The following is a 14,625-nucleotide window of genomic DNA, read 5'->3' as shown; positions in this document are numbered from 1 at the left end:
TGTCAGGAGGTTAGTCCTGACTGCCATTGTAGGAAGCTTGAGGCCGAAGGCCTTAGCCGCCCTACGCAACACCGCTGCATAAGAAACTTCCTCCTCCGTAGCCAGGGCAGGTGGGGGGAGAGCATGCCAAGTTCTGAGAAGGTATCCAAACCACTGGCATCACCCAGTTCCTCTCGCCACTCCAGTTCCTCAAGCTGGTCAGCTAAAGGGTCTCCATACCCCTTCCAGTCCTCTTCAACCTCCCCTGGTTACCACTCAGGGCGATAGGGAGCTCCAGGGATTAACAGCAGTACAAAAGCACCCTCTGGCGCCGGTATGGACGTCGGGGTGAGGCTGGGGTCGACGCCCTGTGGGGGCACAACCGGCGACTGGGGCGTCGTCACTGGAATCGACCCCGGGGAAGGTACCATGAGGTCGACTGGCGCAGATTTAGATCCAGGGTTGGATCCACTGGGGCCCTCTGACGCTGGAGCCGAAACTGCTGGCATCAAAGGCCCAGAGCCCCCAGCTGACCTTTTCCATTTTGCTATGGAAAAAGCCTGGGTTTTGAGCTGAAGGGCTTCATTCAAGACAGACATACATTCCTGTGGAGACAGTTAAGGTACCAGACCTCTACATTTTCAGGTGCGAAATTACAGTACTGAGCTATCCGGGATCTAGATGCCTGACTTGACCTTCCCTCTGTGTGAGGTTTAGCCTGAGGCGAAACCTCTTATGAGGGTTGAGGGGCATCTTCTACAGGCTGGAGTACCAGGGTTATCTGGCCCAGGTTGGTGCAGAAGAATGAGGGTCAGTAACATTTGCCTAGGTCTATAAAAGGAAGATGCAGGGGAGGTGGAAAAGAGTAGGCAAACAGACCAGACCAATCTATTCATAGTTCATTGCCCATGGACCATGGCTGTGGATCTCTGGTAGCAATTATTGGGCATTTTGCATTTTCTGGGTTGGCAAATAAGTTTATTAGAGGGGTGCCCCAATGCTGGAAGTAGGTGTGAAACACCTAGGGGTGCAATTCCCACTCATGGACTTGTTGATGCGGAACCAAAGCAAAATCCTTCACGCTAGCTGGGAAAAATTAAGCAAATGTGTACTGCCATAATTCTGAGTGTCGTGTTGTCTGTCTTGATTAGAACTACCTTGCTTCGAATATCCTCTTGAAAGGGTTTTAGGGCTAGGCGGATAGTAAGTAGTTCCAAGTAATAGATGCGGTGACCCTGCTTCTGAGAGGGCCACATTCCCTGTAAAGTGAAGTCATTGAGATGCACTTTGTATTCTGTGAGAAAGGTGTCTGTGATAATGGTCATCTGCGGAACTGGGTCTGCAAAAGGCCTACCTTGCTAAATGATTGATGTTCCACCACTGCAGAGAGCAGTCACTTTTCCCTTCCGTCACTAGATCTTCCCATTGACCCTCCACTATGGACTATTGATCTGCAAGGTGCTTTGGGAGGGGGCAATGTGCAGCCTTGAGTGAGGAACTATAATAATACACTAGGCCATCTTCATAAAATGAGCACAATGGTTTGCACTGAGTTGAGGAATGGTCTGAAAAAGAGGAAGCAGGTGCTCGAAGGCCTAGACTCTTTATTGTATGGGGTCAGCTTTCCCTGTGACCACATTTAGAATGACCTTAGAAAGAGTTCTCTCAACCCGGAGAAGTCCCTCTCCCAGGAGCATGGGAGTGGAGTGTTGGTATCCTTCAAACTCGAAGCGTGAGGGCAAGGAAGGTAAGCCCTTGCCACCGACCTTTGAAGTGTGGAGCCGGGACGTAGCCAGTCATGGAGCGGGGCAACAGTTCATCAGCTCCAGGCAGCGGGTATGGACAGTGCGTCACAGTATAGCAGATTGGGATGTATGCCCGTACAAAACAATATTTTAAGTGGTTTTCTGTTTATCTATGCAGAGTGACATACACCATTCAGAACAAAAGTGTGTCTCGTGGACCTTTTTTACGTGGTGACACACACACCTCAAATACATTACTTAGTTCTTTTAATTTAAACATCAAATTAGAGTCCATAATTCCCAAACTGGATATCTAAGGATGACAAATTGATGCCTGAGTCTAGAAGTCTTCTAGAGGTCCTAATTGAAATACTATATGTGAGAGCCTATAGAAAGATATTTATAGCTGTAAATGTAAAATCTTAGTATCTTTGCATTTAAGATATATACGCTATGGAAGTTTAGATTAGGTATCTTGGTTGTAGAATAGATTGTATCTGATTATATCCCAACTGAGTTTCCTGTGTTCTGATTGCATAAACAAAGTGTATTGGTTCATAATTAAGGTTGGAAAAGAGTTCTTCTTACAAGATTAAAACTATGATGGTGGCTGAAAGTATGAACAAACCTCCTCCTTTTTTAAATTAAATCAGGGGACCTGACATTCATTGGAAAGATTGGATACAGTTATTAGAGTCAAACCTTAGGGCAATTGGAGGTGTTGGTACTGCTGTATGTAAGCAATTCAAACTCCTGCATAACTTAGGTGTACATGGGCGTAAAACGTATGAAACTCTTTCGTACCCAGAGGGAGAAGATAGACAGGAAGACTTAGATGTTAGAGATGCAATTCATATAGCACAATCTATAGAACATATAGCTAACTGTATCAAGGAGATGAAAATAGCAAGTGATATAGAAGCCAATGTCCAGAAAAACAGGGCAGACAATTAAATTTGTAAAGTTGCGAATAAAGAAGTAAATATGAATAGAGTAATTAAAGAGCATAAATTGAAATGTTTCAGATGTGGTAGCAGTAACCACTTAGCAATAAACATAGAGTGCCCAGCCAGGAATGTTACTTGCAAGAAGTGCAAAAGAAGGGGACATTTTGCCATAGTCTGTAGGGATGGGGAGAAACCCCAAGTTAAAAGTTATTACAAAAAAAGAACCACAAGAGAAAAAGTATGTCTTCCAAGTTAATGATACAGAAAATTATATGAAGACTAATTATCACAAAGTGCGAAGTGTATCTGAATAACAATCCAGTACTGAGGTTTACTGATTCGTGTTCCCCTTTCACCTTGCTAAACCTATAAAATCTTCTTAATGGTTAGCTCTCATAGTCATTGCATCGAAAGCAAATGGATAAGAAATTTGCGTATGCATGGATTTGCGTAGTTTAAATGAGAATATTGGTAGAAACACACCCACTTCCACATATAATTAAGATGTTAAATACTATGGGGGAGGCAAAATACTTTAGCATCATTGATCTATCGATGGCTTAACACCAAGTAGATGTTCACCCGAATCCAGCATTTACATCACCTACGGGTACTTTTATGTTTTCTAGATTGTCTAATAGACTCGCATCTGCGGCAGCAATCTTTCAGAAAATAATGCATCAGATAATTACGGGCAGTGTTCAAGAGATTGATGGATTCCGGGTTAATACGATCTCGAACAATAAAACTTGCTCAATACCCCAAAAGTAAGAATTAAGTAAAATCCTTTAAAGGTTTGAGTGAACATATGGCAAAATATGTATGAAACATCTCTAACAAGTGTGAAAATCTATGTGATCTTTTGAAAAAGAAAAAAACAATGCATTTGTTTGGGAATAAAAAAATAAAGAGAGTTGATAAAATAAAATAAATAATGAATTCACCTGCTTTAGGCACATTTAACCCTAGGAAGAAAACCATACTTACAACAGATTCCTACAAAAAGCGTCTAGGTACCTTATCACAGAAAAAGAGGGAGGTGGAAAAAAATTGTGTGTGTGTCCTGGTGCCTAACCAAAGCAGAATGTAATTATTTTGTAACTGAAAGAGAGGCCTTGGCCTGCAATTGGGCTGTAAAACATTTTACATATGGGGTATAAAATTTACTAAAGGTACCAATCACAAACCACTTACGATTATGTTTTCCATTAAATGGACGGAATGTAGTACTCCACGCATATCCAAGTCGATACTTGGCCTTGAAAATGACTGTTTTAAACTGGAATATGTATCTGGAGCACCTTTAGAACAGAGGTTAAAAGAGTAAGTAATAAACAGTCCAATGTTGTCCATGAATCTGCCTGCTTTATCTGAGGATGAGTGGAATGAGTGCTTAAGAAAAGATGTAATTCTAAGCCAACTAAAAGAAATTATTATAAAAGGTTGGCTTAATAAATGCAGGAATCTCAAACAAGAATTGAAGGATTATTGGGGAATAAGACATGAACTAAACATCCTTGATGGAAAAATATTCCATAACGAGACAACTGCACTGCCAGACGAACTAAAAGAGAAAATTATTGAGTTAGCTCATGGGGGACAACTAGGCAGGAGCTTTACAAAAAAATAAATTAAGAAATAAATTCTGGATCTCTAAAATGGACTCCATTGTGGAACAGAAAGTGAGAGATTGTGTTAGTTGTGCAAAAAGTAACAAAACTAAAAACACACGTAAAGCTCCTTTGTCTATTGTAGAAGTGCTACTTGAACCCTGGAATAAGCTAGCCAAGGATATAGCTGGGCTCATGGACGGTATGGGGGCATACAAATTATTCATGTTAGTTTTGAAAGATCATACCTCTCCCTGGATAATCTTGAAGTTAGGTCATCGAACTACAACTACCATATTAATTGAATTCCCAAAATATGCTTTCAGCAGAGAAGGTATACCTTCCACTAGATTTACGGACAATGGTGTACAGTTCGCATTCCAAGAGATGAAAGATTTCCGGCAAACACTTAATATAAAACATGAGAAAACTTCCTAATACTGCCTGAAAGCAAATGGACTGGTGGAAAGGATGATTTGTATTATTAAGGAACATATTCAATTAGCTATAGTCAATGGCCATTAAGTACAAAACTCCTTGTGTGATTATATACGGCCATATCACACTTCACCAAATCTCATCACAGGTGTTTCACCTTTCGTATCTATTTAAAGGTAGAAAACCTGGCACCAAAATTAATCCTTTTTGGTTGGGTAGGGAAAAACAGGTGAGTATAGATAATTACAAGGCTCATGAGAAGGAATATCAACATCAAATCAAATATAAAAAGTGGCATGATAACAAACACGGGGTGAAAAAACAAAATTGGATTAGGTACAAGTAAGAAGGAGAACAAAGAACACCAAAATCAAAGAAAATACTACCCACCCTGTAAAATAACTAAAGTGTACCACAATGTAGTACAGTTAGACAATGGACAAAAATGGAGATAAGACAAACTAGCCAAGCATTATCGTAATTAATATATTTTCCTGTTCATCTACTCTTTTCCTTAAGCTACTCCATTTATAAACCTCCGCACAGCTCAACCGCGGCTGGTGACGGAGCGGTTCCGTCACCAGCATGCGACAGCCGCCCCCTTAGCACTGCGGCGGAATAGCCGCCGCAGTGAAGGGGTTAAGGAAGGAAGATGTGTTAAAAAGCAGTATTTTATATAGTGTATAACTTTATCAATCTAACCTATATTATTATTCCTAGGCCATTGGCATGTTCCATCGCCTCTTCCCCTTGTTGACAAGTTGAACAATCCAAAGAAGCCTGCTATGGAATGTTTAGGCAAATGACAGGTGATATTGAGTTGGGGAGAGTGGATGACGGAATAAAGAAGACTTCATACCCCATGCTGTTTCTGTGTGTCTTCTTCATGCCTGAATTATAATACTCTTATAACCTTTAGGGTCCATATGTCTTAATGTGCCTCCTTGCAGAGGAAGTTTTACATTTAGGCCACTGTGACTCTATTGACCACTACAACGCCATAGCTTTTGCCAACACTGTATGCAGTGCATTCAATAGTGGCTTTCATGGGGTTGCCAGCCTGAATCCACAGGAGTATCTCAACATTTGAAATCATGATTGTAAATCAAATCATGAACCACAATCTCCACTCTATCTTTTATTGACTTGTTAATCCTCTGTAAGTGGAGACTTATGAATGCCAAACTCTAGTCTAGCATCCTGGTATTCCAAGTGCCTTTTGCAACTGTATTTTACACGTAATTACAACACAGTGGGCTCTCTAGTTGTGAAGACTAGTACAATGGGCTCTCGATGATAACATACACCCACCTCGAAATTAAAGGTCTTCATCGCAGTGTCAACGAGTGCCTAATGATGTCGAGGACATCTGCCAGGTTTCATCCTAAGCCTCTCAAAATGTCTAGAGGCATGAAAACCTAGCAAGATATCTCTGAGGAATATCTTTAAGGTACTTAGGTAGTGGGGATTCACCTACATAGTCACTTTTCTGCCTGGCCACAACACATGCCTGGATCTCAGTCATAATCTGGAGGGAGTTACTGGCACTAGGCCCTCTGCAGCAGAAGAAAAAAAATGGCCTTGCTTAAAGAAAATACACAAAGCAATAAGAATCTACAGGAAAATAGAAAGAAATTCACCACTGAATCTGATTCACATGCATTCCAGATTGCAAAACAAATCTCACTTGACAGATAAACTCCTTGATGAGGTAGGAAGCAAACCTGCAATAGACCCAACAGACATGTTAATAGGAGACCTCCGACTCACTGCTAACTGAAATAAAAAATGCAGTACAGCGAGGATGGTTACCTTTTCATACACAGAAAGGATCCTCTTTTTTGGTGGTAGAAGTACTTTATGTAGAAATGCCTCCGGTCTGTGCTAGTATCTTCAGGAGGTTGGTATTTCAAAATCAGACAAAATGTGTCTAGGGAGAACCTTCCCAATGCCTTTTGTGAAAAGGCGAGGATGCACTTGTAGTTTGATGCATGGTTGGATGGTTGGATTGACAGTCCAATCAAATTGGAATGCCAAATTTATCTGTCAAGGCTAAATCATACTTGGATCTGAGGTGATGTAACTCCCACTCATCAAATCCATGGGTGTACAGATCTTTCTTTAATATGAGGGGCCATCAATGTCACCTTGCACTCTAGTGATCGTATCCAGAATAACTGTGTCTCATGAAAAAGTTAAGAGTTAATTCTTCCTACATGTTGGAATGTAAAGGAAATGTCATGTTTAGAACTTTTGCAGACCAAAGCGGCGGAAGATCAAGGGAACCAAATGCAGAGGGAAGTCTTCTATATGGTAGAGGATGTCTTGCAATCATACTGGGGTAGAGCAGAAGAATTTCTGCATACAAGGTGCAGGATGGAGTGCCTGGGAATTGGAACAAATCTCAGACTTCCTCAGTGAAATGACACACAATTGGTGCAGTATCCACTGTGTTAACCATCCCAAAACTGTGTACCTTCCACCAGCCCCTTTTGCACCCTCTACTGTCACGACCAGGAACTTTCTCTTCTGTCTTTCTTATTTCTTGTCATAAACTTGCTGTGTTGTGCCCTCTTCAATGAAAGCCCAGTACTCTGTCCTTCCAAATCTACAAACTGCGTGGTTTTACAGCCACCCATACACAAGCCCTCTCATCTGACCCTGTCCTTCACTATGTCATTTAGCATTCATCCTTCCTAACCACTCCTATCTGTCCCTGGAACAGCCCCTTCACTTTATGGCAGGGGAAGGTGCTGGGCAGAAACAGAAGTCATTGCCCTAGAGTCAGCAATTGCAACACTCGTTCAGCAATGTTGTCTCACAGAAAAGGAGAGCAGTCTAAAATACTTCAAGAAAAGCAGCCACTGTTAACTACCAGTGCCCATGGTGCCACAGGAGAACACAGACATCTATACTTACGGTCAAAGTGCTCCACAAGGGCAAACAAGACAAGCATTGCTGGCCAGACAATCATAGAGGAAACTCCACAAAGGGGACAAGAGAAGCCCAAATTGCATTAGAAGTACATACAGAGAGATACCAGCAGTCAGAGTAGGTGCGGGGTCACAGAGGCAATGGACGCTAGGCAGCCTAAGATAGGGACAAATAAGCACAGTACCTAGAAGTCACCGCAAAATACACTGCAGATTCTTGCTTTCACTCACATGCTCACCTTCGAGAAGTACCCAACAAGATGGCATCCTTTCACATCATTTTGCGTAAGTACATAGAAGAGAAATGGCTCGACATCATAATAGAGTGTCTTGTGATCCAAGAACAGCTTTGCCAAGAGACATAAATTCTGGCAGTATATGGTGCTGACATTCCCATCCACCTAAAGAAAATCAAAAGCAGAAAAGTGAGGACAGAAAAAAAAGATACAATACCTCTGAAACAAAAACCACCCCCTCACTTATTTGGAAATAAAGACAATTTCTTAATAGAAGTATTATCAATTAGTTGACAGAGTTTAACTGTGTTATGCTTCCATGGAGAGTCAAGTGACCAGGGAAATTAAGGTAAATATTACTTACATGTAATACTTAGTTTGAGGTTTGCAGTGTTGTAAATTCCCATAATGTGTACTCTCCTGCCATTTAGTGAATATGTTCAAAACAATGTAACAAAATGGTTACTTACCAGTATGAGTAGTTTTGCAGCTTGAAGAATTTTCTGGATTCACATGCTGTGCATTATTCCGCCACCTAGTGGTTGGGTCTGGTATAGTCTTTTTCTTTTTTTTTCTTTTCTTTCTTGTTTTGGTCGCTGTCGACCACCATTTGGTGGCAGGTACGTCCCCTGTGTGACATCCAACTTCATCCTGGAGGTTGACGTGCGTGGTAGCCATCTTTGAATTCTTTTTTCTTCTTTTCTATTGGTAATCCTTGAGATGAGATGTTTGATTTCCTTGTAGGGCAGGCCGGGTGGGTCGCATGTGAATCCAGAAAATTATTCAAGCTGCAAAACTACTCCTACTGGTAAGTAACCATTTTGTTTTGCAGCGTGAAACCTTTTCTGAATTCACATGCTGTGCATTAGACTATGTAGCAGTTTCGCCCGAGGTTGGGAGGCTGTGGTGAGAGGAAGACTTTGCAAACATGTGTTGAAGCACCTTCTGTCCAATTTGAGGCTCCTTACTCATGTGTATGTCCACACCGTAATGCTTTGTAAAGGTGTGTGGTGATGCCCATGTTGCTGCTGCACAAATAGTATCAATGGGTACATGAGCCATGAAAGCTACAGTTGCTCCTTTCTTTCTAGTGGAGTGAGCTGTAGGACCTATAATCATTTTTTTTTGCATAGGCATAACATGACTGGATGGTTTGTACTATCAATTGTGCAATTGTTGCCTTTGTGACTGGTGATCCTGTTTTGGTGTGAGTGTATGCGACAAACAATTGTTTGTTCTGTTCTTTGTAGATAGTACAGTAACGCTCTCCTTACATCCAGGGTATGGAGGCTTTTTTTCTGCTTTAGTTGTTGGATTTCTGAAGAATATTGGTAGGAGAATATTTTGATCCAAATTATATTTTGATACTTCCCTTCGATATGAAGTGAGGGTTTGTTTTTATAATCACCTTTTCCTTATGAATTTGTAGGTATGGCTCTTGTATTGTTAGAGCATGCAACTCACTTTCTCTTCGTAGTGAAGTAATGGTGACGAGAAAGGCTGTTTTAAGAGTGATGTGTTTAAGATCTGCCTTGTGTATGGGTTCAAAGGGTGGTTATTTTTTTTTTAATATTTATATAGCGCACATCTACCCAGAGGCGTCAAGGCGCTTGAAGAATCATCACCTAGGGAATGTTGACTGTCATCATCCCAGACCTTATGCGAGGTTACAGAGTAAAGAGTCATGTCTTTAGACCCCTCCTGAATAATAGCAGATCAGATGCATTTCTCAAATCAAATGGTAGCTTGTTCCACCATCTTGTAGTGATGCTAAAAAAGCTTTTTCCACCCGATCTCTGAATACGGAACGTGGGCTCGCCCATTAACTTCAATGAAGTCGACCGCAGTGTTCGACGGGAGGGTATGCCATTTAAAGCGCTTCCTCTGATAGCTAGGACCAGAACTTTGTAATGACTTAAAGGCAATACACAAGGCCTTAAACATTATGCGCTTTTCCATAGGTAGCCAGTGTAGAGTGTTAAGAGCATGTTTTGCTGATGTGTGTTTGGCTAATCCGAATAACAGTCTTGCAGCGGAGTTCTGAAGTACCCGTAGCTTAGCTAAAATGGATTTGTTTACTCCTACTAAAAGCCTGTTGCAATAATCGAGTTTTGATAGCACTAAGGCTGACACCACAGTTTTCTGTAGGTTTGTTAGAATGAAAGGGAGCACTTTCCTTAGGATTTTCAAGGTGAAATAAATAGACGGAGTAAGCATTGTTATATGCGGGTAGAAGTAGAGAGTGGATCCATAATAACTCCAAGATTTTTAGCTTTGGCTGCTGGAGCGGGGACAGCTCCCAATTCTGATGGCCATCAGTTAGCGGACCAGAATGTTGTGTCCTTTCCAAAAAGTAAAACCTCTGTTTTATTTGAATTTAATTTAAGGCAGTTTTTGGCCATCCATTCACTGACACTTCAAGCAGTCCTTAAATTTTAGTGCAGTGCCCTGCTTTTTGCTCGAGATTGATATAATTATCTGCGTGTCATCTGCGTATGACACCAATTCGAACCCATGATTTTTGATCATACAAGCCAGGGGAGCAGCATAAATGTTGAAAAGGGTGGGGCTCAAGGATGAGCCCTGGGGCACCCCTCATGGGAGTCTAAAGCATTTTGATTTAAAGCCACCCAATTCAACGAATTGCCCTCTGCACTGCAGGAATGACTTAAGTAGTGCGAGGGCTGTGCCACCAACTCCTGCCTCGTTAAGTCGATCGATTAAAATGCTGTGTTGTCATTAGTTGTGAAAGCACTGTATTGAGTCTCCATGTGGGTACAGGAGATGACCTCGGTAGGGCAATCCTTTTTGTTCCTTCTAAGAATCTCTTGCTTAGAGGCCTTATGAAAAAACATTTGCATGCTCTCCCTCTTGTATATGCTACGATGGCAGCTAGGTGCACCTTTATGCTTGAGTAGTTGATGTTGCTGGCCAGGAGATAAGTTAGATAAGTGATTACTGTCTCCTGCGTGTTGATTGAACCCCAACTGATTGTTAGCAGTGCACCATGTGGTGTATCGCTTCCATTTTGCTGCGTAGCATTTTCTTGTTGATGGTTTCCTTGCCTTCTTTAGAATTTCCATAGTTCTTGTGGACAGATTGAGGTGGCCAAATTCTATGTATTGAGTAGCCAAGCTGCCAGGTGCAGTGTTGCTGGTTCTGGGTGAAAAATGTGGCCCTTTTGTACTGTGGGTAGATCTGTGTCTGCTTTAATCCTTATCATGTTCCCTTTGGATAGTACCAGTACGGTTGAGTACCATGCCTGTCTTGGCCATTGAGAATCATGTTTGTTCCCATTTTTTCCGTGTCTAGTACTCTTTATATTAGGGGTATCGGTGGAAAAGCGTAAGCAAATGTCTGTGACCAGTTGAGTGAAAGTGCATTCCCCTTTGACAGGTGATGTAGAAACCTCGAGGCAAAGGATTGGCATTTCTTGTTCTGCATGTTGCAAACAGATTATTACTGGAGATCCCCAGCGATTGAACAGATATTGAGCTGCTGTCTGTTTCAACTCCCATTCGTGAGAGCGGTTGTTCTGCCTTCTCAGCTGACCCACTGTAATGTTGTCTAGTCCTGGCAAATGCACCGTTTGTAGGTTGGTGTTCTGAGTCAGTACCCACTGCCAGATGTCCTGTACTAGTTTGCTTAGTGGAAAGGACTTCATACCTCCTTGTTTGTTGTGTTAGAACATTGTTGTGGTATTGTCTGTCTGGATCAGCACAGTTTTCCCCTGAATGTGTTTTTGGAATGCCTTCAGCACCAGATAGTTGATGTGTTTTATGGTATCCTGTTGGTTTATTTTATTTATTTGAAAGTTTTATAGAGCGCCGACAAGACCCTTGCGGGTATCAGAGCGCTTTACATTGAATGAGTTTAGTTATATCATACATTAAGGATATGCAAGACCATAATACATAGCATCATAGTGAAAACAAAAATCAAATCAACAAGATGCAGAACAGGAGCGGCCTGATGAGTCATAGTAGTACAATAAAGGTAAGAAAGTAAAATATATAGCAAATCACTGAGCATACAAACAGCAAAAGTGCAGAGCAAGGGCAAACTGACAAAGCATGGTAATGGCAAATATATTGATTAGGTTGACAAGTTTTATAAAGGATATGGAAGTTCTCACAGAAACATGGGATTATGTTTAACCACTTGGATGCTATGCTTCTTCTGGAACTTCAATGTAATTTCCATTGAAATCAATGGAAACTCCATGACGAGTTACCCTTGTCATTAGCGCTGAAGGGGTTAAGTGAATTTTGCAATAAGGATGCCTTTTACTTCCAATTTGAAGGATGAGGTGGAGGGGTTCAGTCTTGTTTCCGGTGGAAGGGCATTCCATATCCTGGGTGTCATTCCTGAGAAGGATCGTTTATACGTTTTTTTCTTGTTGAATTTTTGTGGCTTCAAAAGGAGGTTTTCCGGAATTCTTGTGGATCTTATCTCACCGGATATTGTGAGTTTTTGTGTGAGATAGCTGGGTGCATTGTGATGTAAGGCCTTATGCATCATGCATGCTATTTTCAGGTGGATTTTGGCTTCAAATGGCAGCCAGTTTAGAGATTTTAGGTCAGGGGAGATGTGGTCCCTTCTTTTCGAGCCAGTGATGAGTCTCGCTGCCGCTTTGGTGGAGGCTCTTAGGGGAGCTGTAGTGGCTTTGGGGAGAACGCATAGCGAGACACTTCCATAGTCCAGCCGCGGTAGAACTAGAGCTTGAACCGCCATCTTGAAGTCATTGGGAGGTAGGAAGAGTTTCAGCTTCCTTAGTGTATTAATCTGAAAGTTTGCTCCCTTCGTTGCGTTACTAATGTGTTTCTGCATATTAAGGCTGCAGTCCAGAGTTGTACCCAATGATTTCGCTGATTCCACAATGGTTGGTTGAACGTTGAGCGCTGTAAGGTGTTTGATCAAATTGTGCATTATGGGGACTTTGGCGGGTGGGGCAATTAGGAGGAATTCAGTTTTTAAAGCATTCAATTTGAGGTGATTCTCTGCCAGCCATGTTTGAGTGGTCTTAAGAGTATGTACTTTGAGCTGGTTGAAGTGTGCTCCCCAACCATTAAGGGATGCATCTGTGGTTATTGTATGGAGTTGAATCTTTGAAAGGTCTGCCCTGTGCTATATTTTTGGATGCCCACCATTGTATCTGTGCCTGCACCCTTTGTGTAACACCACTAGATCTTCATTACTTCCTGTGGCCTGAGATCAGCTGTTGGTGAGCCATTCCTGGAATGGACGCATGTGTAGGCGAGCCTGAGGAATCAGCGGGATGCATGATGCCATCATGCCCATCAGTTTCGTGACTTTCTTCACTGTCAGAGATTGTCCCTTCTGGTAAAGGTTCGCCTCGTGGTTGATAACTTGTATTCTCTTTTGTGTTGGATACTCCTTCGCACTTATTGTGTTTAATCGTGCTCCCAAGAAGGTTTTTTCCCTTTCTGAATTTGAAGATGATTTCTTGTGGTCTATTGAGAAACTCAGTTTTTGAAGCGTTTGTACAGCTGTTTGAACATGATTGTGGCATGTTTGTTTCGAGTGTGCCCTTCTGAGCCAGTCATCTTGATGGGGATAGACATGGATTCCTTTTCTTCTCAGATGTTCTGCCACTGCAGCCAGACACCTTGTGAAGATGCATGGTGCTGATTTTATTCCGAAAGGAGGAACCTTGAATTGATAATGTGTTCTGTTGTGTAGGAATCATAGGTATTATCCATTTTGTTTGTTCATAGGGATTTGCAAGTATACATCCTTGAGGTCTATGGTTGCCTTGTAAACCCCCTTTTGTATTTGTGGAATTATTTCTTGTAGGGTACACAATTTTGAAGTGCTGTGTTAATATGAGCTTGTTTATTAACCTTAGGTCCAGGATTGGTCTTAGAGACGGATCTAATTTGGGTACAAGGAAATATGGGGAGTAGTTTCCTGTGAACCACTCTTGCGAGTTTTTGCGCTAGTTCTTTGATCTCTGAATTTAGCAAGGTTTGTTCTGATTTTTGCTATTTTCTTGCTTTTGGTGGGTTTGCTGGTGGTGTCTTAGTCAACTCCATGCAATACCCTTATTTTACCAATTGTAATATCCAATTGTCCACTGTGATGTTTTGCCATTCTTTGAGGTAAAAGGATATTCTTCCCCCACTGGTGTTTTGAGTTGGTCCCTTTTTGCAAACAAGTCAGTTGGAACTGTTTCCCCTTCCTCTTGAGGTTTGGCCTCTGCCTCATGCTCAAGAGGGCTGATTCTGCTATTGCTGCCAACCTTGGTAGCTTGATGATTGTTGCCCTGTTTGTTGTGTTGAGCCTTGACTTTGTGACTGTTGCGCCATTTGCTGCCCATGGCCAAATGCACCTCTTCCTGTGGATTTATTGTTATTGAAACCACCTCTTTTAAACAAACCTCTCTGCTGCAGGGCTCCCATTGCCCTTGCCGTTTCATTATCATTTTTAATCTGATGCAGAGACTCATCTACCTCTTTTTCTGAAGAGTGCATCTCCAGTGAATAGCCTGTTGATGATGGAAGTTTGAACTTCCTGCTTAAAACCCGATATCCTGAGCCAGGCATGTCTTCTTAGGTTGGTACCTGTGCACATTTGCCTGCTGGCAGTGACTGCTGCATCAAGAGCTGATCTAAGGCAAGTATTTGCTACGTTCTTGCCCTCCTGGATGATGAATTTTGCTCTCCTTTTGTCTTCTTCTGGGAGCTTGTTAAGAAGCTCTTCTAGGTCTTCCCATT

The 14,625-nt window shown here is 41.9% G+C and overlaps 1 protein-coding gene across 2 annotated transcripts in view; it reads right to left on the bottom strand.

Annotated features, from left to right (window-relative positions):
- Positions 1-14,625, bottom strand: part of KAT6A (lysine acetyltransferase 6A) — a 1,442,101-nt gene that overhangs the window by 532,959 nt on the left and 894,517 nt on the right. For both annotated transcript variants that reach the window (XM_086943585.1, XM_086943586.1), the window contains exon 11: positions 7,892-8,053. In XM_086943585.1, coding sequence (XP_086799711.1) covers positions 7,892-8,053 — 162 coding nt within the window. The remainder of the gene's footprint in view (positions 1-7,891; positions 8,054-14,625) is intronic.

This window comes from Lissotriton vulgaris, chromosome 11 (genome assembly GCF_964263255.1).
Source record: "Lissotriton vulgaris chromosome 11, aLisVul1.2, whole genome shotgun sequence".
Lineage (NCBI taxonomy): Eukaryota > Metazoa > Chordata > Amphibia > Caudata > Salamandridae > Lissotriton > Lissotriton vulgaris.
Note: the sequence above shows the minus strand (reverse complement) of the source record. Positions and strands in the feature narration are given on the sequence as shown.